The 25,456-nt window shown below is 45.1% G+C and overlaps 1 protein-coding gene across 1 annotated transcript in view; it reads right to left on the bottom strand.

The window, feature by feature from the left end:
• Window positions 1-16,121: 16,121 nt before the first annotated feature.
• The window catches only part of usp53a (ubiquitin specific peptidase 53a), a gene marked incomplete at both ends in the record, with an annotated part of 32,502 nt that continues 23,167 nt past the window's right edge, over window positions 16,122-25,456 (bottom strand). Inside the window, 2 exons of the mRNA XM_084451984.1 lie at window positions 16,122-16,905; window positions 17,268-17,331. Coding sequence (XP_084308110.1) covers window positions 16,122-16,905; window positions 17,268-17,331 — 848 coding nt within the window. The remainder of the gene's footprint in view (window positions 16,906-17,267; window positions 17,332-25,456) is intronic.

Genomic DNA, 25,456 nt, shown 5'->3' with positions numbered 1-25,456 from the left:
ACCCGCCCCCAACAGAAATCTGTCTGGCTCACGTACCTGCTGTCTTTGCGCCATTTCACCATCTATCCAACACGGTAAGGCAGCTCTGAACCTTTTCTCATCTTGAGAATAATTGAATAGTCACAGTCTCAATAATGTCCACCTCTAATTTTAATATAATTTGTACATATGTTTTATAACTGTATGTGTGGTCGTCATACAAATTGGGAAGTTTTTACCATGATCTCCATGTCTGATTAGTAGCCAACCTAGCTAATGTTATGGCGCGTTCTACACAACCCGTAACCCGTGTTTTTCCGAACTTCTACACGTGAAAATGCACTGGAATGGTAGTCAGACCCATAACTTCCCACCCATGAACTCGTACCAGATCGATGTACTCCCAGTTGTGCTCTCTGACGTCACACAGCCCTCTAAACAAGATGGCAGCCCACATGGGTACAGCGACAATGATAACTTTAGGGCAACGTAAAGTAAATTTGTACATTGTAATCAAAATAATACAAACGATTATGCACTTCAATCTGCTATGTGTATGTAATGATGCCCAAATATGTTGAAAACAAGAGATAGCTAGTGCTAGCTAGCGCTAGCTAGCTAACGTTAAGGTAAACCTGAACTTGACCATGCAAACGACGAAAAGTCGATGTCAATAAATACAATTTTAACATATGATTTCTTAGCATAGCGAAATTAAGCATACAATGTTTAGCATGCCAGCTCTGAGACTGACAGTGTGCCAAATCTCAAGCTTTTGCCATATTGGCTTTTTTACATTTATCCAGAATTCCACACACTCAGACAGTTTGCCTGGAATGCTATGAAGTCGTGAGTCGTAACTTGAAGTCGTAACTTACGGGCTCAAAATCCTATCTGGAACACGGCATAAGATAAACGAACCATAACGTTAGCTGGAATTGGCAAAAGTTTTTAAAAAGCTGTCTGATCCAGCTAGCTATCTGTCTTTATCCAGCATGTTGACGTTAGCTAGCCTAATGTTTGGTACGTTAGCTAGCTGTGTTAGTTATCCTAGCATGCTAACGTTAGCTCTCAATGCATTTGCTTTTGGTAACGTTAGCCCTCCTGTGCAATGGCAGAAAGACAGCGCACCATACTGTACCCTTCCCTGGCATTAAACACAGAATTAATCGGGTGCAAACTGTGTTGTAAGGTTTCCGAAGCGATAGTAGAACTGTAGTGAGTGTGCTGTGTTTTATAACATTAGGCCAATAGGCAACTTTACGAAGTCAAAGTTGGTTAGAAGTCAGTTTGTCTCCCCAAGAATCTCTCACTCAAACTTAATTCGATATAATGTAGACTTGCTGATAAATAGCCTATTGTTGTAATTTATGCTGTTTTGCATATGCAAAGTAACGATGCTATTACTAATCGCTTTCATAATTTGTCCCCTTTTCTTGTAACCAGATCACTAACTACATTTCCAATACTGGGACTCGGGAGGTCCAGCTCCTGCGCTTCAGGCCCTTTGAGGTGTGCAGGTCCAGGAGGGCAGGTTGCAGCCAGTGTCACCTAATTATATTATTATAAATATGTTACAACACCCCCCATTGTGATGGCCGCCGAAGTGCTGAGTTATTTCATGCAGCTTTAAAAACCAGTTGACAATAATGTTACTCTTATCTAACATTGTGGTTCTAGTCATGTTTTTTCCCCACAACACTACTGCGATGGACATAAAGTCTGCCGGTGGAACACACTTTCAAATCCAAACCTATCAAAACAGAATTACCAGCTAACATTAACTGAATTAAGAAACTTTCTGCTTGACCTTTCAACTTTATCTGACAACGGATGAGTGAAAATGTGTCTTCACCGCCTCTCTGTAGCCATTGCCAGTGTTCTCTTATCGGATTAGTGCAGCGTCTCCTGTGATTCACTCACCAACATAACAATATGCTAATGCTTATGACATGTTTTCCCCCCCCAGAATAATAACAAGTAACTTCAGATCGAAAAAATATGTTTCTATTGCATTATCTGTGCCTTTCTGAATAACACATCTGTATTCGGGCCCATCCCTAGTGGCCGTACACCCGAATTAGCATAGGTAAACTCCCCCGTCAGCCCCATATAAGGACATGCAACTACAGGGTCATGCTCAGATGTCACTTCTCAGTATGAAACCCAATCGGAAGCATACTTTGTGGAATTTTTTTTGTCACAACATCAACGGACACCAATGACCACTTGGTGAGTGTCCTGTCTTTGAAAATGAGAGTTTATGGTGTTTTTGAAGGATTTTGTCCATGTGACTACTGTATGGATCCAGTGAGAGTTATCTGCGACAGGCTATATCTCGAGAGTGCACCGTTTGACAAAACTTTGATATCGGCCGTTGTATATGATCATAAATAACCTTTTAACATGGCTTATAATGCTAAATTCCGAACCTGTTCTTTAACTTCGTTCATGAACGAGGTCCATTGTGCTTGCACAGATTCTATGTGTAACCCATGTTAAGAGCTTACCCAGGGAGGGATTCGTACCCACAAACTCTAGCTTGTGAGGCAGATGCTCTAACAGTTGCGCTAACAGGGACACCTCTCTTGGAGGGACTGTTAGTGCTCGCACTGAAATGAAAAAAATATTCTGTCCCATTTTGGTTCACATAATTGGTCATAGTGTTCACCTATTCAACAATGTATGCCAAAAAATTTACAAAATTCTACTTTTTATTGTAATCTTATATCAAAGTATATAATTTATTACTTCCTGGAAAACAGTAGGTCACGTGCAGTGACGACAACAGGTACCTTCGATTTTAGGCCAATAATCTCACGAAATCAACCTGTCAATGAACACTATCCTTCTATCGAATCTGTCTAAAGTTCTTAAAACCCGTCCACTTGTCAAAGTTCCAATCAAATTCCTCTAAACGCATGTCCCACCCTCATAGCTTCTTTGTGTCGGAAATACGTCAAACTACAGAAGTTATATGATCTCAAACGTCCGTTTCTGTGCGACTTTAACCAACCACTCACTACCACTACCAAGGACACCTTGTCACTCAGTTACATGAACAGGACTCATTCACCATAATAAGCTAACTGGTACTGCGCTACTCTACTGAAGAGACCAACCGATGGTTCAGTTTGAATAGCACAATGTTGACAGTCCCTCACAAATGCGGTGTGCCAATCAACCGCCATCAAGGAGAAAACACAAGGACGCTGTAAAAAGCTGTTTACACACAGACAACGTGGGCCAGATTAGGCTCAATGACGTTGTCTGTTTATGTGTCAAAGATAACAAGGTGTCATTCCTGGCGAGCATCTCACGCCGATTGTTAAAGTCAAGCACTCACAAGGGAGTGAACGTTAGATTATTTTGATGATGATTGTGATAAGTGGCGACGGTACACATTCGAAAAGATAATGCAGGGCTGTTGTTGTGCTGTTGCAAATTATGCAAATGCATGTTACATGAAGGATCCCATGCAGGATATGGAGTAGGAGAGTGACATCACACACACACAAACACACACACGTTTTATGTACCACACAGAAACATTAACATATGTTCACAAACACACACCCACACACAGATCCAGACCCACGCGCACACACATGTGCGCTCACACACACACACAGACCCACATACACAAATGCACAAACACACAACACACAGAGACCACACACAAGAAAGCTGCTTGAGGGGGAAGGCGGCGTTAATCCCTGGTTATCAACACTTTTAAGCCTGCAGACATCAGAGCCATTTGCAAGCGCTCCCTCCATTTCGACTTATTTATATATTTACCCCGGTTCCCTTTTCCCTCGTTTTAGCGAGACGCTGTTTTTCACCTGAAGCCATAACACACCATAGTTGGCTGTGAGCGGCAGCCAAGTAACAGTTACCAAGGAGACGGCGAAAGCAGTCGCTCCTGGGTGTACAAGCAGTGCGATGCGTCACGGCCCATTTCTACCCTGCAGTACACGGCGCCATCGAGTCCTGTAGCCAGCTCTCTCCAGGAGCATCTGTGTATCTTAGTATGGAGGACAGCAAAAACATGATGTTGCTACAGTACCTCGCTGTCCAACAAAGTTGCATTGAAACAAAAAGATGACGGGCTCCCATGGGGGGGGGGGGGGGCAGAAAACACAGATCGGGATTACAGACAGTTTGGGAGGGATTGATCATACAGCTAACACACCTGCAGCCTTTGAGCTTCATCTAACGGCTTAGCTCCACTGGGTCCATCCACCATCAACTCTCGGACGCTAAGGAAATATGTAGAGAGTGGGTCGTATGCCCACCTCCCTTGTTCTCTGTAAAGCGCATTGTGTTGCCTCTGGGTATGAAATTCACTATACAAATAAAGCTTTGATTGATTGATCGAAGGAAATGAATCCATTGTATCCATTGGCTTCACCGCAGTCGTTGTGTTGTATCAGCAAATCATGTTTGGGTTGCTGTCAAAGCTGCCACTCTTATGTTGCTATAGCCTACAATTATCAGAACAATATGAACATTCAGTTGAAAGTTTTCCATCCACCCATAACTGGATGAGGAATAAGCACCGCAAAGCGATCAATTCTCACGCAAGCAGGAGCCAGGCTGTTCAGTGCATTCCTCCGATCCGGTTGCGACCCAGTCTCTAGAATACATGTTTTTGACGCGTTGCAGACAGTTTGCGCATCTGGCCACCAGGGGGGGCAGTGCCCCCCCTTGTCCCAGCCAATCTGCGCACCTGCCTGTTACTAAGCATTAGTTAATAGCAGTAGCAGAGAGAGCGGGGGCCAAAGAGGCGCCTGCCCTGGGCCCACAGTCCTAAGGGGCCCACCTTGGGCCCAAGACTGAACATGCATTTGTGTTGTATAGTTGAATATTTTTTATAAAGTTTGTTTAGTGTATCTTGATTGTGGCAAAAAAGTCAACAAAAAAAAAAAGAAGTGTTTTGTCGTTGACACCCCCTTAGTAGCATACCCCCTTAATAGGGGCCCCGCCTATCTGAGACGCTCGTGAGCAGTAAACGTTTGAAGTGCAGTGCTGCGATGATCGGTTTAACTTGAGCTGTAGCTGTAGTAGCGTTAGTAGATGCCCTATTCCGTGAATAAAATGTTGAAAAGCAAAAGATACAAGTCAGGTGCACTGAAGCGTAAAGAGGAAAGGCAGAGGAAAAATCTGGTGGCCTCGTGTTCCCCTGACAAATTTATTTTCCACTACTCAACCCTCCAAGACTGCTGCTAGCATTAGCCAAGCAACCGAAGCAAGGGATGTTAGCAAGGACGATGAGAACGTGGCAGCTAGCAACGTACAGGTAGCTGTGGAAAACAATGCAGATTTGGATGAGATAAATGAAGACACAGATTATGGAAATGTTGTGATGATCCTGATGATAATGATACAGCTGCTAGTACTAGCCAAGCAAGGGAAAATGTAAGTAGTGGTGCTGATGAGGAGGATGATGGTGACGTTCAAGATGATAGTATGGAAACTCCAGTGGCTAGGCTGAGGGAACAAGCATCCCCCCTCCCTCTCCTCCAATTACTCCCCTCAATCTTGTCATTGATGCTGGCTATCTGGCTGCCTTTTTCAAAAATGTTGCTGCTCATGTAGACCGCTGTGTCTTCTTGATTATTGTTATTAATGCTTGTACACAAGTAGTTTGTTGTGTGTAGATGTGGCTTGGTTGTGTAGGCTATACGGCTGTGTGGCTGGACACCCAAAAACATCATTGAATATTAAACTGTGTATTTGCCTGCTATCCTTGGTTGCCCATTAGTTTAGTCTGCTGTATTTCATCTTTTATCTGAGTGAGGTTTGAGCAAATTATGGGTAAAATCCATGGTGCTGAAATAGCCTGTCAGCAGTTGTGTTGCTTAAATATTAGCAGGCCACCATGTATTGATAAATCCACAGCACTGTCCATGGTGCTGAATTAGAACACCTAATTGTTATCTGCATTTCTTTCCATTCAGTCTACGTACGTTTCACCTTGGATCTATCTTGCATATACAACCTATAGGGGCCCACTATGAGGTCTCCACCCCCTCTGCAATGAACCATTAGCTCTGCCCCTGCTCAATAGGTAAGACGGTCCTTATAAGATCCTTATTAAAATTAATGACATCTATAAGTGTTAATACTCCCCCTGATAACATTATAAATATGTTTATTGTTAGATATACTTTTATAAGAAACGTATTAAGAGTTTATAAACTGCTTAAAGGAGTAGTAAAGGGGAAATCATGTTTAGCCCTGTTTTAAGGTTACTTATGATCATATACAATGGTTCAGATCAAAAAGTTGACAAAACTAACACTTTTGAGAAAGTCTGATAATTGCTCTACCAACCGTTTTGGTCATACAATGGATGTGGGTGGGCACCGTGAAAAATCATTCAAAAAACATGTTTAACTCTCAATTTCAAAGACAAGAAACTCACTGAGGTGTTAGTTGGCGTTCTGACATATAATTCGCCATAAAGTAAGATTCTAGTTCATCTGGAAAGGCTTTTTAAAATATTTAGCATAGAACTATTTAGTCGCAGCACATACGTGTGTAAACTTCTGCAAACTAGGTAGCCTAGCAACATAAACAATAACAATAGCTACCGTAAGTAGTTCCGCTTCCTGAATCCCCTCTGCGGATTGATCTACATATCTACAACGGTTGTGTCAATACAAGTCAATGGATTTAATAAAATGATCAATAAAACCCTACAGGATTCATACTTTGCGGCGAATTTGATGTCAGAACACCAACGGACACCAATTACCCCGTGTGAGTTTCTTGTCTTTGAAATAGAGAATTTAACATGTTTTTGAATGATTTTTCACGGTGCCCACCCACATCCATTGTATGACCTAAACGGTGGTAGAGCAATTATCAGACTTTCTCAAAAGTGTTAGTTTTGACAACAATTGTATATAATCATAAGTAACCTTAAAACAGGGCTAAACATGATTTCCCCTTTACTACTCCTTTAAGAACATTAATTTAAAGTCTTATTCGTTTCGTATAGACCTACATATTAACCGTAAAAGGTATTAGCACCTGATGCCATCACTGTTCTGAGTTGAAAATACAGTTTTGTAGGATAGCGCATGAGTTGTCTGCATGTTGGTTTGGAGAGAGGGAATGGAGATTCGACCTGAGGGATTCCCAGAGGTTGTCTGCTACAGGGTCAAAGTGTTAATATGTCTGACCTCTTTGGGAGAAAATGAAGGAGATTATGCACGACGGAGAATGGGGAAAAAAGTGTTTTCATTCTCGAAAAGGGATTAAATCCTTCAAATAGCAATTAAACATTTCTCCAACAGTAGCAGGGAGTAAAAGTTAAAAGCTTGACAGTTATTCATGAGAGCTCATGTTTCAGCGCGCTCCGTCTTGTCTCTCTTCCCTTCTTTCCGTCACGCTAATCCTCGAGGCCCCTCAGCGGCTGAGCTCTCCCCCCCCAACGTCATTAACCTGGCCCCGGAAGCCAGAACACGCGAGTTCCGCGCAAAAAACCCCAAGGTGGAACGTTTCTTCGTATACTAGAAGTGGTTTCTTGCCACGCTCGTGAGGCGACACAGCACGACACGGGCCCCGGTGCTGCGCCGTAGACTACTGAACACCGTCAGTGCAGCTTCGCCAGCGAATGCAGCAGGCCGTCATGTCTGCCCACCACCACCAACTCCCCCAACAAATGACATGCCTTTCCACTCCCAGTCATGTGTTTCTGTACCCCTGCACAATCCAATCTTTACAAGGATTGTGTTTCACGCAGGTGCGGCTGGGAGATGGACGGGTAGGCCTACCCCAAGATGGGCGCGCGAGGGGCCAGCGGTGGCCTCGGGCTGCGGACTGAACCAAAATAAGGTAATACCTCAGTGCCCCCTAGTGAGGAATTATGACGAGACAGAAGTCTCTATCAACGTGTGACTGCGGCCTTTGATCAAATATATACTGTAGGCTATTTTGGATGGTAAACAAAGTGCACGAGTGGTCCTGCACAGTTCTAGTAGCCTATGAATCAGATGACTTATACTATAGATGCTAATCATAAAATAATAACCCGTCTGATTTCTGGATATTATGCCTGCTTAATCTCAATCACTCAATAACGCTAAACAATCACCACCGATATATGCTGTAGCCTACCTCACTCAACACAATCTGGCAATGGATGCTGGGAAAGCAGCAGCACCACCTAAAACTTCCTGCACTGTCTCCCCTCTCAATCCATCTTACCCTCTCTCTTCCTCTTTCTCTTACCTTCTCTCTCCCTATCTCTTTTGCTCTCTCTCTCACCCTCAATCTCTCGTACCCTCTCTCGCTCTCTCTTAACCCTCTCTTCCTCTCGCTCTCTCTCTCTTACCCTCTCTTCCTCTCGCTTTCTCTCTCTTACCCTCTCTCCCTCCCTCTCTCCTTCCCTCTATTAAGCCACCGATTCAAATCTGAAAATTTGGCAAATCTCCATAACAGTCTAACGTTACACCCTAGCACTTTGCCTCATCTGCTCGCTGGTGTTTGGACTCCACCGACATCACAGCTTCCTGTGTGTGTGTGTGTGTGTGTGTGTGTGTGTGTGTGTGTGTGTGTGTGTGTATTTTGAAATCCTCCAATCAGATTTCACACTCCCTCCTACACCCAGGCAGGGTCTCCTCCCCATAATCCTGCTCCTACTTACTACCCGTCAGGATGATGAGGCGAGCAGAGGCCGCAAGGCTCACCGCGCCTGTATTTGTGTGTGTGTGTGTGTGCGTGCGTGTGCGTGTGTGTGTGTGAGAGTGAGTGAGTGCGCACGTCCGTAGGCGTGTACAAGCGGCGACAGAGTGAAAGGAGGAAGGAAGGAAATAGAAAGTAATGACAGTCGTATATGATAAAGACAATATGAGCGAGCTATAGAGCGGCTAGTCACAGCTCAAAAGAAGAGCGGGAGAGATTAATTTATGGCCAAAATGGTCAATAAACTCAATTTCAAATGTCTGCAATATCCTTGTTTTTTTTTAGATACCTGCAAATGCTTTGACACGATACAACATGGTAGTAGGCTACCCATGCCCAGTCAGTTTCAAGTCCCTATAATATTGTTGTAAAAAGGTATAAGCAATTTCTATCCAAATTTGTTTTTAGTTTTTTTTTTTGTGTTAATTGCTCTGCCATCTTGGATTGGATCTTTTACTGTAGCTGTTAACACCTTATAGGGAGACATCCACCATACACGTGAAAATGTGAAAATTCATACCAATCAGACTTCAGGTTTATGAGAAGTTACCTTTTATAGGTTTGCCAAATTTTCGACCTGCAGAAAAATACACCATGGCGGACCTTATAGGTTCCCCATGAGGAAAGAAGTGTACCAAGTTTCATACATTTTCATCAAAGGGCATGGAAATACCAGGATTTTGAAATCTGTATTTTGAATTGGTTACAATAGCGCCACCTATGGATGAACCATGGTAATTCTTTCTGGCATAGTTACTCATAGTCTCTAGCATTTTTGGTCAAGGACTCTTTTTAGTTATTCAGGAAATGCTTTGTGGACCAACCAACCTACTGACCGACCAACCAACCAACAGAGCTACAGTAGAGCTGCTGGTCACAGCTAAAAAGAAGATCTGGGGTTGAAAGAAAAGACAGATCCGAGATGGAGAGATGAACAGGATGGAAAGATGAGGACGGGAGGGAGAGAGGATGATGCTCTGAGTGAAGGAAGGAGTAAATTTAGCCAGGGGAAGAGATTGAGGGAGGCTGACAGAGTAAAAAAAAAAATCACATGGAGATGGAGTGTGTGAGTGAGAGTCAGGGAGAGGAGAAGAGAGAATAAGAGGAGAGGAGGGAGGGAGAGAGTGGGAGAGGGAGGGAGAGAGGGGAAAGGAGAAGATAGAGGGAGGGAGAGAGGAGAAGAGAGGGAGAGAGGAGGGGAGAGAAGGGAGAGGAGAAGAGAGGAGAGATGAAGGGGGAGAGGGAGAGGAGAAGAGAGGTAGGGGAGAGGAAGAGGAGAAGAGAGGTAGGGGAGAGGGAAGGAGAGAGGGGGAGAGGAGGAGAAAAGAGGAGAAGAGAGAGGTAGAGGAGAGAGGGATGGAAGGGAAGGGGAGAGAAGGCAAGAAGGGGAGAGAGAGGAGGGAGGAGAAGGAGAAAGCAGAAGCCTGCCTCTGACAGTGCACTCAGTACAGCTGATGGCTCCTAATGAAGTAGGCCAGCTGCCGGGGCGGAGCACGCACTGACAGGCAGACGCACACACACACACACACACACACACACACACACACACACACGACACGGATAGACAGCTAAGGCTCAAACATCCAAACTTGGTGACAGACAGCCCAAGCAATCAGGAGACTGCTACCCAGGTGATGGTGGTGACACGCAGAAGGGCACATGTGAACCTATTCTCTCCATTAAAGCGTAGGGAGCTCCGTGGTCCCAAACAGAGGATCCAATTCCAGGTCCCGATGATGAAGACATTATGGCCCCTGACCCCACCACATGAACAGTAATCCTACAGTAACCCCCCCCCCCCCCCCCCCCCCCGGGATCAATAAAGTACTAGTACTTAGTGCCTGGTGTTTCATTTCACCTCAGCCTATACAAGCAGATGCCTCAACTTCCGAACTCAGACAATGAGACTTCTATTCAATGACTTCAAACTTCCCAGGTAGAAAATTTGCAAACTAGGAGCCCTCTTCCATCCTTCCTGGCATCATTAGAAGCACAGGCATGGGGTCCGTTCTTAGATTATGTTAGTCACAACACGTCTGGACACCTCTGTGTTGGGAGGAATAACCCTGCAAACATCAAAGGTAAGTGAAGCATGTGATTTCCATCCACACTCTCTCAGGCTCCAACCAAGAGTTCTTAGATCAATACTCTATTTGTGCATAGAAATTGTGCTGGGATGGCACACTAATTAGATGTGATTTGTTCAATGGGGCAGCAATAGAGAGAGGCAGCAATTAGTACAACAAATAGATGGCTAGGACCAGTTCAATACTAATTGTTTAGGAATCTTGAAGTTTAGAGGCTCCTATCAGTGCATGAAATGTGTTTGTGTGTGTGCATCATATTCTTAACCCCGGGTGTGCATTATGCGATAGTTCCACTGGTGAAGCTGTTTTTAGTTTAGACCTCTGCTGCCCTCTAGAGGTTGGATAAAGTATGCACCGTGTTGGTGTGTATCTAGGCTGAAGCGTTTACATGGAGGGCAAAACAAACACACTTCTATCCTCTGTCAAAGCACTCTATGAAAGCAGGGTCAAGCTTTTTTCTCCTAGACACTGGTCCATTTTTCCAAAATCTCATTTATCCACATTTTATTATCCATACCAAAAAAAAAAATCAATGGATTCGATAACGATGACGATGGATGGATGGATTCGATAATCTGTCTAATATCACCTAATAAGCACTACTCTAATCTTAGTTTTAGTTCCACAGTACCAATATGATATCAAATGATCGGCTTGTTCTCAGTGTTCTTTGAGTGCATTCTGAACTTGGAAGGGATTTTTTCAATGATGCTCCTTATACTTGGAATACCTTACAACAGACTCTAAAGCCTGAGGTCCTTCCTTCAGTCACAGAGTTTAATTCCATGGCTCTAGACCTATTTACTTCAACCTGTAACTGTTTTAAATTACTATTATTGTACATTGCATTTGTTTTGTTGATATTTGTGTCTCTGTGATCTGTAAATCACTGTAAATGAGGGAAACCTCAGTGCTTCACGAGTATAAATGAAGGTTGGAAATGAAACGCAGAATCACATGAAGCCAAACACAGTTCAGTTGGTTTATCTCCCAGAGGCGTAAGGCAGCTCCAAGGTGTTTAATATTACAGGGCCTTTTGAGGTGGGAAATGTGATGTTTATCTGTGACAGTGTGTCAAGATCCAGCCCGGCTTCCGTGACATTTCCGGTTGCCTTCCAGTTGGTCAATCTGACAGACTGGGATTTGGGGGAGGTGGGGTACCTCACAGTGTTGTGGGGGGAGTCTCCATAGCAGGTTGTGGAAATAGTGAAGAAAAAGGAAGTTTTGTTTATTCTGGTGGCAGTGGTATCTGCCCAGAACATCTGGCCATACTATAGATGGGCCTGAAGACTGATGGAGACTGAAAATGATGTTTTATCGTGTGCCAGTATAACACACTATCTACTACACTGTGGGCTACTTGGGTCCCATCACCAAAATGGATGCCCAGCTCAACCTTGTATATCAATGAAGCATATCTTACAGAAAGCCTCCAATGCTACCTGAATCCAACATTAGCCTCTCTTACTCTGAAATGTAATGTAATTTATTGCTTTATAAATGTTCTTAGCCGTTAGACAAACATACTCCAGGAGCTTGCTCGATCGCCTTGTTGAGAGGGGTCAGGGAAGAACTTTTACAGCTCACTTTTCTGGCCCCCGGGTGATACTGTTTTTTTGCTTCCCTCGGGAATATGTAGAGTGGGTCGTATGCCCACCTCCCTTGTTCTCTGTAAAGCACATTGTGTTGCCTCTGTGTATGAAATGCGCTATACAAATAAAGCTTTGATTGATTGATTGATAAATGTTTTGATTTTTGCTTAGGGTTGCAAAATTCAGGGAATATTAATATAATATAATAATAGGAATTAGCTGTGCATGTGATGGAAGAATGCACTGCACATGTGATGGAGGAATTCACAGAGCAGAGTTGAAATTTCTGTTTTATCCAAGATCATGCTGCAAGATCTAGAATTGCATTTTATGTTTTTTCCCCAACTACGCTATATTTAAGTTCCCAGCTAAGGGGTCCGTGGTGGTGCAACGGTAGACATTCCAGTGCAGCTGCCCACTAGGGACCGGTGGTCTCGCTAGATCTGAGTATATGGACAGATCCCAAAGGGGCTGCCGCTCCTCAAGTGTGCTTAGTTTAATTGAGGGTTTGTCGCACAACAGCAACCGTCTGGTGTTGGAATTACGGTTGAGAGCTGAGTGTCAAGGAGTCGTCTCTCCCCTTCGCATCACCGAACGGCCGGGTTGTGTGATAAATCCTCAACAGTTAGTAGGGGGTAATTGGACACTAGGTCAGGGTCAATTGTACCAAATTGAGTGAAAATTAGATAAAATCCTAAAATAGAATCTAACATAAAGTAAAAAGTTGTTGAAAAAAAGCTGTTAAAGGCTACAAAAAAAGTCAACATTTCCAAAATTCACAAGCTAAACTTTCCATGGTAAATTTCAAAAGTTTCCGGAAATTTACCGGAACTTTTCTACCCCTTTGCAATCCTTTTAGCTACATACTGTAATTATCCAACTGTCCAACCACTTTCCAAATGGACTGATGAATCAAATCCAAAACTATAACTGTTGAACTTTTTTTTAATAGACTGCACTTACATAGTGTTTTTATCCAAAGCGCTTTACAATCGCCTCCCATTCACACACACATTCACACACCAATGGTGGCCAGCCTGCTCATTGCAATTTGGGGTTCAGTGTCTTGCTCAACTCTACGATCATTGGACGACACGCTCTACCTCCTGAGCCACAGCTGCCCTAAGTGTGACTAGAGGCTATGGAAGACTGATCAAGTCTCTTAGCACGGGCAGTCTGACAGTCGGGCAGCCGCCAAAGCCGCCCCCCCCCCCTGCCCCCTGCTCCCCAGATGACCACGTCTTCGTCCCGATGGCGTCGGCGTCTGGGGGAGGTCTGACTCTGCCCGTAAATTACTGGGCCACGACTTAACGCTTCATCAGGGATGACCTTTCTTTGTCAAGTCTTTAGTCAGTTAATTAGCTGTGAGATTCTTCCATCTGGCATATCTCCTAGAAAAAAAAAAAACACCACATAGTTTTGTCTCCGTGTTCCCATATATCCTGGGGCCAGTCGTGACCTGGTCAGTAGGTAGAGGTAGAGTATACGAAGATGGTGCTTTCTGAACAGGATCCCTGGGATGATGCAGGACCCCCATCGATAGGGATCTCTGGTAAGGTAGGGTAACAGTTGAGGTTAGGTAAGGGTTAAAGGTTAGCGTTGGCCCAAGACCCCCCCCCCCCCCCCAGACACCTCAGCGCTGTATAGATTAAGAGTTATGTGGGTTCATTACCACATAAACCACATCACAATTGCATATCTCATCTCAACAGCAGTGTGGATGTGATTAGGTTGACAAATAGCTACTCCCCTGGTAGGGTACAATGCTGGGCAGACAGGCGTAGAGGTGGTTTACACATGATGAGGCAGCTCTGTTCAGAGCAAATAGGCATTTCCATTAAATCTATGTTCCTTATCAATCAATTTATGTGCATGATTTAAAAAGTGGAGAATTGGGATTTTGATGTGACATTACAGCTTTTGGGTTCATAACTGAAAGGTGGTCTGGGAGATTGAAATAGTTACACTCTGATGAGACCATGCTGGCAGTAAGTGCCCAGTAAGAGCCATGCATCCATGTGTACAGCAGAGGGCAGCAGAGCATCGCACATTCAGTCCGACAGTGCTGGGTTTGTGTCAGTTTAGCTGATGGCATCACAGGAGGATTTCTTGTTCATTCAGAAATTAAAATATAATTTAAGTGGGGCCATTTTTATCACCTACTCACTATCAGACTTCATCTTTTGAATGAGTAGGTGCCGATACAATTTCCATCCATGACATCAAAGCAGAAAGAGGCCACAGGTTTGTCTTATATTTTTCAAATTAAAATGCTTTTGAATTAGTATTGCAGATTACTTTGTGAATTGATGGAATTGAAACATAACTGACCTTAAACCCAGAATACAATTGATAATATGGGATCTGATAACATACCATAGACAATTATGCCACGGTTAAATAAAATTGTTTATTTAACAATTGTTAATCAATAAAAATGAAATTAAAATGTTATAAAAGAATCTCCAATTACATATTGTACAAATCTTGGCTCCTACTCAAACTTGTCTGGACATAGTAAAAAGGAAAGGCACTGTGCAGTGAAGTCTGCTGAACAATATCGAAAAACAACAGTGAAATAAAACAAAAATACATCGCATTATTTGCCAAAATAAACAGAATAACACAACATGTACACGTATGCCCTGTTCAGATAATCTCTAGGGTCAAGCTAGGGCAAAACCTGGCCGGGAGCAAGTCCTTCCCATCTTAAGACACTCTTAAATCCTTTCAAACATAAGAGTCCCACTTTTACATACAGTATATACAGTAGGTTTGTTAAGGATTATTAAATTTAAAGAAGCATTAATCTGCCAACTAGAGCCGACGACGGTATTACATACGACCCTCGGGTGAAAGTATCAACGTGAACAAAGAACAAAGCTTATGAACTGGAGGGAGTGTGTGTGACGGAAGTCTAACGGGGAACAGAAAGACATAAAAGACAGCACACGTCGAGGGATGGCAGCAGAGACAAGCCAGGCACCCGAAGACTTAAGACGGTCTCTTCAACTGACCGACGCTCAACTCAAAACCTCTACACATTCACCCACCACCTTGTGCACTCAAAACGACCCTCAGGATCCATTTTGAAGTAGTGCTCATACACATGTATGTATAATAATCATTCACAATCTCAAAAACAAAATCCAAGAATGTTAAAGAACCAGAGGCTTCCATACAATGTACAGTAAATTAGAACAGCCACCAGGAATGAGAGTCATTCAACAAAGAAACACAAGCGTTCTGTCACTCTTTCTAACACAGAAATTACAGACAGGTAATTGGACTATTACGCACAAGTCTATTGGTTAATCTCTTGTGGAGGAAAAGTGACGTTTTGGGAGACATTCTTCTGTGGCTCGTCCCCCTGTGCGGACGGCGTGGAAGTTACTCAAACAATGGAAGAAACCATCCTGGGAATGGGATCCTCTTTCGCTCGTTTTTAGTTTTTTTTGGGCTCTCTTTTGTGCAAATCCACAATTAACCAGGCAGCAGATGATACCATTACTGCTTGGCAGGGGGCGGTCCCGCAAGAACCCCTGCCGCACCCTGAAGAGGTTCTCCAGACCAGACTGGCTGCCTCGCGGGGGGACGGGACGGGGGGGGGACGGGGACGGACAATCTCTTTGGCTTCCGGTACCATGTCCTGCCTTCGCTGTATGACCTGACGCCTCGGCCTCATCCTCCTCCTCTCCAGGGCCATCCGTGCAGTTGAGGGGGAGACTGTTGCTTCAGCTGCAGATTAATGGGCCGTACCAGTTTCCCATCATAGAAACCCATGTTCATCGAGTCCCTTGGGAGTGACGGGCTTCCACTTGGCAGTAGGTTTACTGGTGGAGTAGCCCAACTGGGCCCAGGTCTTGGGAGGCTCCACCGTTTGGGCCTCTGGGACAGCGAAGCCCCCTTCTTCCACCTCGCTCTCCCCCGATGAGGTGCCTCCTTTGGGGTCTGTCATCATGTACAAGGCGGGCCTCTTGTGGTACTTGGCCCGGTACGTGTCCGTCATACAGTTGTCCACAGAGAAGTAGGTGGTGGGAAGGACCATTCCGGGGGATGCGGGGGAGTCCACGCCATCTTCGCGGTAGTGATGGTTGTCCTCCCCTGGCCGGGGACTGGGGTACCTCTCCTCGCCGGCCGACAGGTCGTTCCGGTCCTGGTCCGAGGAGCTGGCGTCTGAGGGGACCTTGTGCTCGGCTGGCGTCTCGATCCACCTGCGGAGCGCGAGGGCGGAAGGCCCGTTCCTGGACTCAGTTCGGGGCGGCGGCGGCGGCAGCTCTGGCTGGTGGTGGGGGTCGTGGGAGCCAGGCGCGGGGTCGGCGTGGGCATACGTCTTGGGGGGTAGCGACGGGGGCTGGAAGTGTCGCTGGGAGGGCTCTTCCTGTTCAGAGAAGGGCCCGGTGAGGTCGTCGGAGCTGTTCCACTCGGAGCTGCTGGTCTTTGCCAAGTAGGGGGGCTCCGGGCTCACAGGGCTGCTGTCCACGTTGGCCTCGTGCTCCTCCATCTCGTTCTGCCTCTCCAGGAGGCCAGGCGTGTAGCGGAAGGCTCTCCTTCTGCCACAGGGGTCAAAGCAAGCACAGTAGCATATTTTCAAAAGAGCAAAACACACTATTCAACTGTTAAATATTTGACCAATATTTGACCAAAAAAAATGGTAATCAAATATCAAAAGTAGGTCCTACGCACATCACTGGTTTGGTGCTGAGCCAAAACGGCAGAAAACAGGAGCTCAATATTTGAAAAAAGTGGTCGCCACTCAAGTGTAACGCTTTTGATCTGTTAAGATCTTCTTCAGGTAGTGAGCCCTTGTTAAAAAAAAAATGCTAATCAAATATCTTCATAGTCCACGAAACCAGTTGTTATGTAAATTCAGAAAAATATTAGGTTGTGTTAAGAAATGACTGTCATGCCTTACCTTTGTAGATTTGGACTAGACATGAATAGGTTTGCATCTTGAAGAGATGTTCTTGGGGGTTCGCCTGGAAGAGAAGAGACAGTTCATTAGCACTCTCCTTTACAAAAGTGAAATCATTTTACTAGTCAGTTCACGTCTCTCACTGACAATTCAGGAATTCCGGACCCCAAAAGGCCAAACCTAATGAGCTCTCTGCTCTGGCTCCTCTGGAAGGCAGCTCCTGCAGACTACAGGTTATGTAACCAGGGGTCACGGTGAGGATCTAGGCTGGTGCTGGGGGAGGGAAGTATCAAAGCACACAGTCCGGTCTGGCAGAACACCCTGCCCCCCCCCCCCCCCCCCCCCCGTGTACTGGACACTGTCTGAACCCGGCCCTGGAATGGGCCCCTTCGAAGGGAGACGGGGTTTAGACTCCTCTAGCTCTGAGCTCGCAACGCTGCCAACACCAAGAGAGTTCCTCTCTAGGCCACTTAGAGAGAGAGGGAGAGAGAGAGAGAGAGAGAGAGAAAGAGAGAGAGAGGGAGAGAAAGAGAGAGAGGAGGGGAGAGAGAAAGAGAGAGGAGAGAGAGAGGAGGGAGAGAGGCAGAGAGAGAAAGAGAGAGAGAAAGAGAGAGAGAAAGAGAGAGAGAGAGAGAGAAAGAGAGAGAGAGGTCATGCCCTGAGTAACAGAAGCACCACTGAAGTGCCATGGGTGAGCAATGGGGGGTCAGGGAGGGGCGGTCAGTGTCTGAACTCATCTGTGCTTCGAGCCAGTGGCAGGGTCAGAGCAGTGGAGCCGAACTGAACCACACGACCGCTACGGCGTGCGGAGAGGGGGAGCCGTCGCCGCGTTAGGAAGCTCATCGCGTCAAAAGGCACGTCCCGTTTCCTCGGAGGTTGTCAGGGTGATTTGCGCCGCAGCGACCCCCCTGAACCGCCCGGCTCCTCGTGTGACAAGTGCGGGGTCAGAGGTGAGGTCAGAAGGTGCGGCACTCTCAGCGTGCGAGCGTGTGTGCGTGTCGTGCCGACAGAACAGCTGAGTCCGACAGGCGAGTGAGTGAAGGGCTTACTGTTGGTCCGTCTGTGATGCGTCAGCATGCCAGCGCTTCAACCTCTCCCTTTTTTTTTTTTCCTCCTGTGCTCCTCGGGAGCATTAGTGGCTAAGTCCCTTCTGCTGGCATGCAATTACTCCTGAGGGGGGATGAGAGGGGGCGGGGGGGGGGGGGGGGGGGGGGGGGGTCCAGGCTCTGTTTTCAGGATAACCCCCCCCCCCCCCCCACTCCCGAGCACGGCTGTGTTCCAAGCAGCAAAGTCATTGTGGCAATTCTCAATTTGATGCTGTTGATTTGTGGCGCTGGCGAGCGACTGTAACAGTATCACTATGGAAAACAAACAGGTCTCTGCTAACGTTACGGCTTAGCCAATCCCCCCCCTTCTTTATGGTCACGCGGGGCTGTTGCCAAGAGAACCCCCCCGAGCCCCCCCGCCCCCCCAAGGGAACAGGGCTGTTATGTAACAAGACTGACTGCTCTTTGCTTTAGAGAGCTGCCTTTTGTTGCATTTTTGAAGCGCAAAAAAATGCTTTGGACTTCGCTTTTACCACCTGATCGATGACGGAATATAACAAATATGTTTGGTGATTTTTGTGCTTAGTTGCATTGATCTCTACAGCTAGTTAGCTAACCCAGGGTTAAACTGTGGACATTGGCCTCTCTCATGGTAACACACAGTAACCCACAAATTGGCAGATTAAAAGTGGTAAAAATGCTGTGGTAACATCTGTCCAATGCAGCCTTTTGGTCCTTAAGTAGGGCACGGCCATTTTTTTCAGTTTTGTTACAGATTATGAAAGTGTAAATTGTGAGCTTTCAAATGACGTGCCATGCATTGAAATCGGCAAATATTTGAAGAAAATATGCTTCTATGGACACAGTCTATTGTTTCTAACAGTGAATAGTTAATAATTTAAAGGGAAATAAACACACCTGGCTGGTTACATTAAATTACACTCATTTAGCTGACGCTTTTATGCAAAGCAACTTACAATAATTGCAGTTAACGTAAGACAAGTCAGTGTACTACTACTTGCCAGAACTCACAAGTGCATCTCCTCTCTAAAACAAGTGACTAAGAGTGTAATCTAGTGCAGAAGGCACTTGGCTTTGATTGAATAGTACTTTAACCCTGGTGAGCTGGATATTCAGTTTTCAGCAGTGGTGGGTATCAACAGTTCCTGAGGACGTAAATCACAAACGGTTCTCCCACTTCAGCAAGTGGCATTAATTTTATCTACACTGTAGAGACACACCTGTTCATCAGGTGGCTGTGAAACGCTGATAGCCAATCAAAAACCCTCACTGATCTCAATAGAGCAGCAGCATCTGAAGGGATCTCTAAATCACAACGCTTTGAGGCGCTGCAAATCATCACCTCCTCCAGCTGAGACATGATGGAAGCTAAATTTGTTGACAGCCCTTTTGAAGTTGTGTTGATGCAACAGAACGAGAACGCATTTCAATTCCAAAACTGTTGAGTCGAGATTTGTAGCTCGCCATTTTCTGCTGGAGCTGCGATCCTTCAGATTCCTTAACATCAATCTTACTTACAAACACATTTGCAATTCAAGTTCTGGTGAATTTAAGTTCTGTGGGGAGAAAACAGTAAACCGCTGCAAAAAGGGTTAAGTCATGTCAATCTTTTGGTGGATCAAACCACTAAAAAGTTGGCAAAAAGTACTTCTTGAAGACATCTACAAATAGTTCCTATGACGGCAGGCCATTGGATAGTATGTGGACAGGGATAAGGCAACCTGATCTACTTTCAAATGGTCAGGACACAAAGATACATGACTCTCTTCACAGAGCAGCAGCAGCAGTTACAAACTATCGCCCCACACTACTTAAATCCATTCTAGAACCACAGGCCTGAAGATCAACTTCACTTACGCTTAAAAGATTAATTTTATAAAAAGAAAAAGAAATCCCTACTCAATTTATGATTTTAATTAATGTTCCTTTCATTAAGTCCTTAGGTTGGAGTGAGAATTAAGCCCAACCTGGTGGCCTGTTGCTGAACATGCAAAATAGTATCTGACTTTTTTATTAGACCGCATCATCATAATCCAGCCACTCGGTGTGGCTTATGCGAGTGTTGATGTGACCCTGGTCTGGAAACCATTAAGCCAAAAGGCGCAACATAAATGCAGAAGCTTCCCAGGGGCATTAGCACCCGAGGTTAACGTATCCGTCGCCCAGCTTGTTAAGTGGGCAATGGCCTCTCTAAGCCTGGAAGCATTTCAACCCCAACAACTCATCGACAGACACACAAAGCTGAGACAGGGAGCATTAGTGTAACGGATATTACACTCATCTCTTCATCCTTTATTACACTCATCTCTTCATCCTTTATTACACTCATCTCTTCATCCTTTATTACGCTCATCTCTTCATCCTTTATTACACTCATCTCTTTATCCTTTATTACACTCATCTCTTCATCCTTTATTACACTCATCTCTTCATCCTTTATTACACTCATCTCTTCATCCTTTATTACGCTCATCTCTTCATCCTTTATTACGCTCATCTCTTCATCCTTTATTACACTCATCTCTTCATCCTTTATAAGTACTTATGAAAATTAATTGTGATGTCATTCAATAGTGCGCCCATTCAGACACATTTAAAAGCGAGGTTGACTCATTGTATGAATATGAATATGCTAGCTAGGGTGTATTAAGCCCCTGGACCCCGGGAATGGCTCTGATCGTGCTTGGGTCGACTCCCAGAGCCACAGGCATGTTTTTCATCTGAACAGGTGGAGGCAGCACAGCCAAGGCACGCACACACACACACACACACACACACAGGCAGACAGGCAGGCAGACATACAGTCAGACAGACCCAGCATGCGCTTGGTAACGCGCCATCACAAGTTATTCAACACATTGGAGTGTTGTTTGTTCCGTCAAACCTTTGGTTACGGACAAAACGAGCAGCATACAGTGTCACTTGCACTTTGGCTTCAGCACTAGATTATGTTCATATTCACTTGTTTGGAAAGGAGATGCACTTGTGAGTTCTTGCAAGTAGTAGTACACTGACTACCTATGTCAAATGCAATTATTGTAAGTCACTTTGGATAAAGCATCTGCTAAATGACTAATGTAATGTCACTGGGCTCCTTTCTGCTCACAAAAAGCTTTCAGCATCAAAGGATATTCTGGTGCTGTGCTATCAAGGTTTGAAATGAGTTCTCTCCTCTAAGGCTGTTGACATTCAGTTAGCATGCGTGATCCTAACAATCGGTGATGGCGAGAGAGTCTCTCTGCTTTCCAGGGGAGCGCCTGGGGCTTCCACCGGAGCCAATCAGAGTAAATCGAGCGAGCATATGATTTACAGGCTGTTTACGGCCATTTGAGGCCGCAGGACTTCCTGTCTCTCACATTAGCTTTGACCTTTCCAGCCGTCACACGCACACAAAAGTGTCCTTTAGACCACGGGCGTGGTCAAAGGAGGTTCACAGCGGCAAGGACACCAGGCTGACCGCAGAGCGTGAGAAGTCTGGACATCTACGTCTGAGGAGATCTAGAAACAACCACCTTCGGTACCACCGTGTAGATGCAACGAAGGCAATCCAAAACAAAGTTGCTTTCGCCCCGTCACGATTCCGGACCCATGTCCAATCAATCAATCAATCAAAGTTGTATTTGTATAGCGCATTTCATACCCAGAGGCAACACAATGCGCTTTACAGAGTACAAGGGAGGTGGGCATACGACCCACTCTCTACATATTCCAGAGGGAAGCAAAAAAACAGTAATCACCCGGGGGCCAGATAAGTGAGCTGTAAAAATTCTTCCTTGTCCACACTCGTCTTCATTCTGAAAACAGCTTCTTTTTTTTTTATTAAGGTCCTAGATCCTACACCAATGTGATTTTTTACAAAAGGATTTGGCCGTGTAATGGACCGCTGGAATCTACTCAGACCTCTTTGCAAATGCGGCTCCTGTCAGGAGGCCGCAGTTGAACTTGAGCCAAATTGACTTCAAACACATTCGCCGGAGCTCGTCAATACAATCTGCAAATGGCAGGGCGAAGGGGATGCATGCACCGAAGCAAAGATAGTGAGTGACCACTTATATACACTGAGCTAATCAACAAATGAGACAACGTGAAAAGCAGAAAATACCAGGATGTATGGAAACATGGGGAAATATATATTGCCAGACCAATTGATTCATGAAATGTGCGCAATTACCTATGAAATAAATATTACGTGTAAAAATCAATTCCATCGAGCCAGTGCCATTCAACAGATTAAAGTGACTGCTTGACCGTTCCAGGAACCAAAAGATACCTTATCAAGCCGGGGGGGGCACAGCAGAGAAAAATACATCAATGCTTCAAAAGGCGTTTGTTGCCTCGCCAGGGACTGTTTTCATAAAGGATCGCTCTGTATACCCAGGCTCTCTCAGGCCAGCACTCGGCCAACATAAAACCGCCTTCTCCTTGGGATCAACACACCCTGGGTGAACGGTACTTGTTGCAAACAAGGTGACAGGATGAATCCTTTCCTACTTAAAGGGCAATGCTCGTTTTTGACAACCTGGACCTTATTTACGACATATTATAAGAAGTTTGACTCACCGAGATCACTTTGGTGTAGTTCGGAGGCCTGTAGAAGAAATTTAAAATCCAGCGCAAGCCAGTATATCCATGTAATGACGGTGATCGGGGCACCGAGAATGCAGTTTCTCAAAATCTATTTTCGGCCGCTAAACGGTTGTTTTCATCAATCAGATTGGATGAATCGACAGTTGAGATTCCTCAACGCGAGGCATTGTTGTGGTTTTCAAATACGGGGTCTTCAGCCTCTGTAATATGATCTTTACACGCCTTTCCCCACTTGCTGTCACCGTCATTACATGGATATACTGGCTCGCGCTGGATTTTAAATTTCTTCTACAGGCCTCCGAACTACACAAAAGTGATCTCGGTGAGTCAAACTTCTTATAATATGTCGTAAATAAGGTCCAGGTTGTCAAAAACGAGCATTGCCCTTTAAAGACTTATTTTAATATATTTACTTTATTGTCACCCGCTGAAATCAAGGGGGAGGTATTAAGACTGCGCTCCGCTATCACGTCGGGCCTAACAACGCCCCGTAGCTGTTGTAAAATCCCCTGTAACCCACTGCCTCTCATGGTCAATTGCTTAATTATACAACGGTTAGTTCTGGTTCTGATTGGCTGGAAGCCGTGTTAAAATACTTTGTAACACATACCTGGGACCGCATATCATTCCATTTTCAGTATTAACGCGCCTCCCATTTGATCCAATGCATTGTAGGCCTATCATTGTGTTTTTTCAAAACTGAACATTCCATCCAATGCATCTGTTGCTTGGCTGACACTCGAGGCCGTGTGTTAGTGATTTTATAACAGCTAGGGGGGTTTTAGGCACTCTGCTTCGCGTTGTGCCTAACAACACCCCCTAGCTGTTATAAAATCACTATAACACACGGCCTCTCGTGGTTTATTGCTTAATTAAAACATTCAATATATTCATATTCATGAAGATCACATTTCCACTCCATTACCACAAAAGATGGGTGAGGGACAGCATGTTTACTGTTGACATATGGCTCGTTTGTCTCTGCCTGTTTATCTACCGCCATGGGAATGCTACCATGCTAATGCCAACATAATAATAAAGATCAAAAAGTGTCGAGAGACGACCACAAAACAGCGTTTTATTCATGTGCATGTGTGAATGCCACCTTCTGACAGGCCGTTTTCTGCCTGGCTGAGCACAGCTGGGAGCCCATGCCAGCTCGCACATCATCATCCCTGCTTTGCAAGGATCAACTCAACTGGATTCCAATTCTGGGAATTGAGTTTTTTTTTTTTTTTTCTCTCTTTCATTTTTTGTACACCGACTGAACACACATCAGAGCATTCAGATGATATTGTTTTTCCCTCTGGCTCTGTGATGGATCATATGGTGGTTGGGGGTTTTTGATGATGAGCGGGGATGGAGAATGTGAGGGGCGTCTGACCGGCCAACTCCCTGCTGCTATTCATGTCACCTAATCTGCCTCTATCCTGTCTGCCGCCTAAAAATAGCTGTTATGGCTGGTTGTGGACCTGGCCTGCATTCAGAGGTTTTGCAGGACATGGCTTGCATTCAGAGGTTTTGTACCCAAAAATATTTTGCTGTGAACTAGACACAGGAAGAAAAAAATGTTGGGAAGATGTTTGTTTCATGAAGCCATTCGTGAAAGTAGCACATAAGTACGACTATTTGCTGCTGCGCTTTGGCTCACAGTACAGTAGCTGAGCTAAGGCAGGACACACTGCTCTGTGTAGAGCAGAACAACCGTTCCCTTTTCCCAGGAGAAAGGACAAGTCCAGGGAATGGGACGGAAACCAGAACATACTTTTCCACAAAGTAGCCATTTCATTGTGCCCTGACCTAAAAGAGGTAACTACAAAAACACTTTTTCAGTGAAATTCCAATGTTTCAGGCCAACACGTAGTAAAACATCAACCCTGATCTTAATTTCGTATTGTGGTCAGGTAGTAACTAGGCTAGCAATCATTGGTTCCAAAAATGTTCTAAGAATGTGAAAACAGTAGCAGAACGTGTTGGGAATGTTCCCCGATGTTGTGGGAAAATTCCCTGCTAACTGGGATATGTTTTCAACTGCCATCTGAATTCCTGAATTTGCTGTGTGGAGTAGACCTCCTATCTGCTGTGTGGAGTAGACCTCCTATCTGCTGTGTGGAGTAGACCTCCTATCTGCTGTGTGGAGTAGGCCTCCTATCTGCTGTGTGGAGTAGACCTCCTATCTGCTGTGTGGAGTAGGCCTCCTATCTGCTGTGTGGAGTAGGCCTCCTATCTGCTGTGTGGAGTAGGCCTCCTATCTGCTGTGTGGAGTAGACCTCCTATCTGCTGTGTGGAGTAGGCCTCCTATCTGCTGTGTGGAGTAGGCCTCCTATCTGCTGTGTGGAGTAGACCTCATATCTGCTGTGTGGAGTAGACCTCCTATCTGCTGTGTGGAGTAGGCCTCCTATCTGCTGTGTGGAGTAGGCCTCCTGACCTGCTGTGTGGAGTAGGCCTCCTGACCTCCAGTGTGTAGTATGCCACAGTAGGCTTCCTGGCCTGCTGTCTGGAGTAGGCTTCCTTGTGTGGAGTAGACTTCCTTTC

This window comes from Borostomias antarcticus (genome assembly GCF_949987555.1).
Source record: "Borostomias antarcticus genome assembly, chromosome: 17".
NCBI lineage: Eukaryota > Metazoa > Chordata > Actinopteri > Stomiiformes > Stomiidae > Borostomias > Borostomias antarcticus.
The sequence above is the reverse complement of the archived record's forward strand: the minus strand, read 5'-3'. Positions and strand labels throughout refer to the sequence as shown.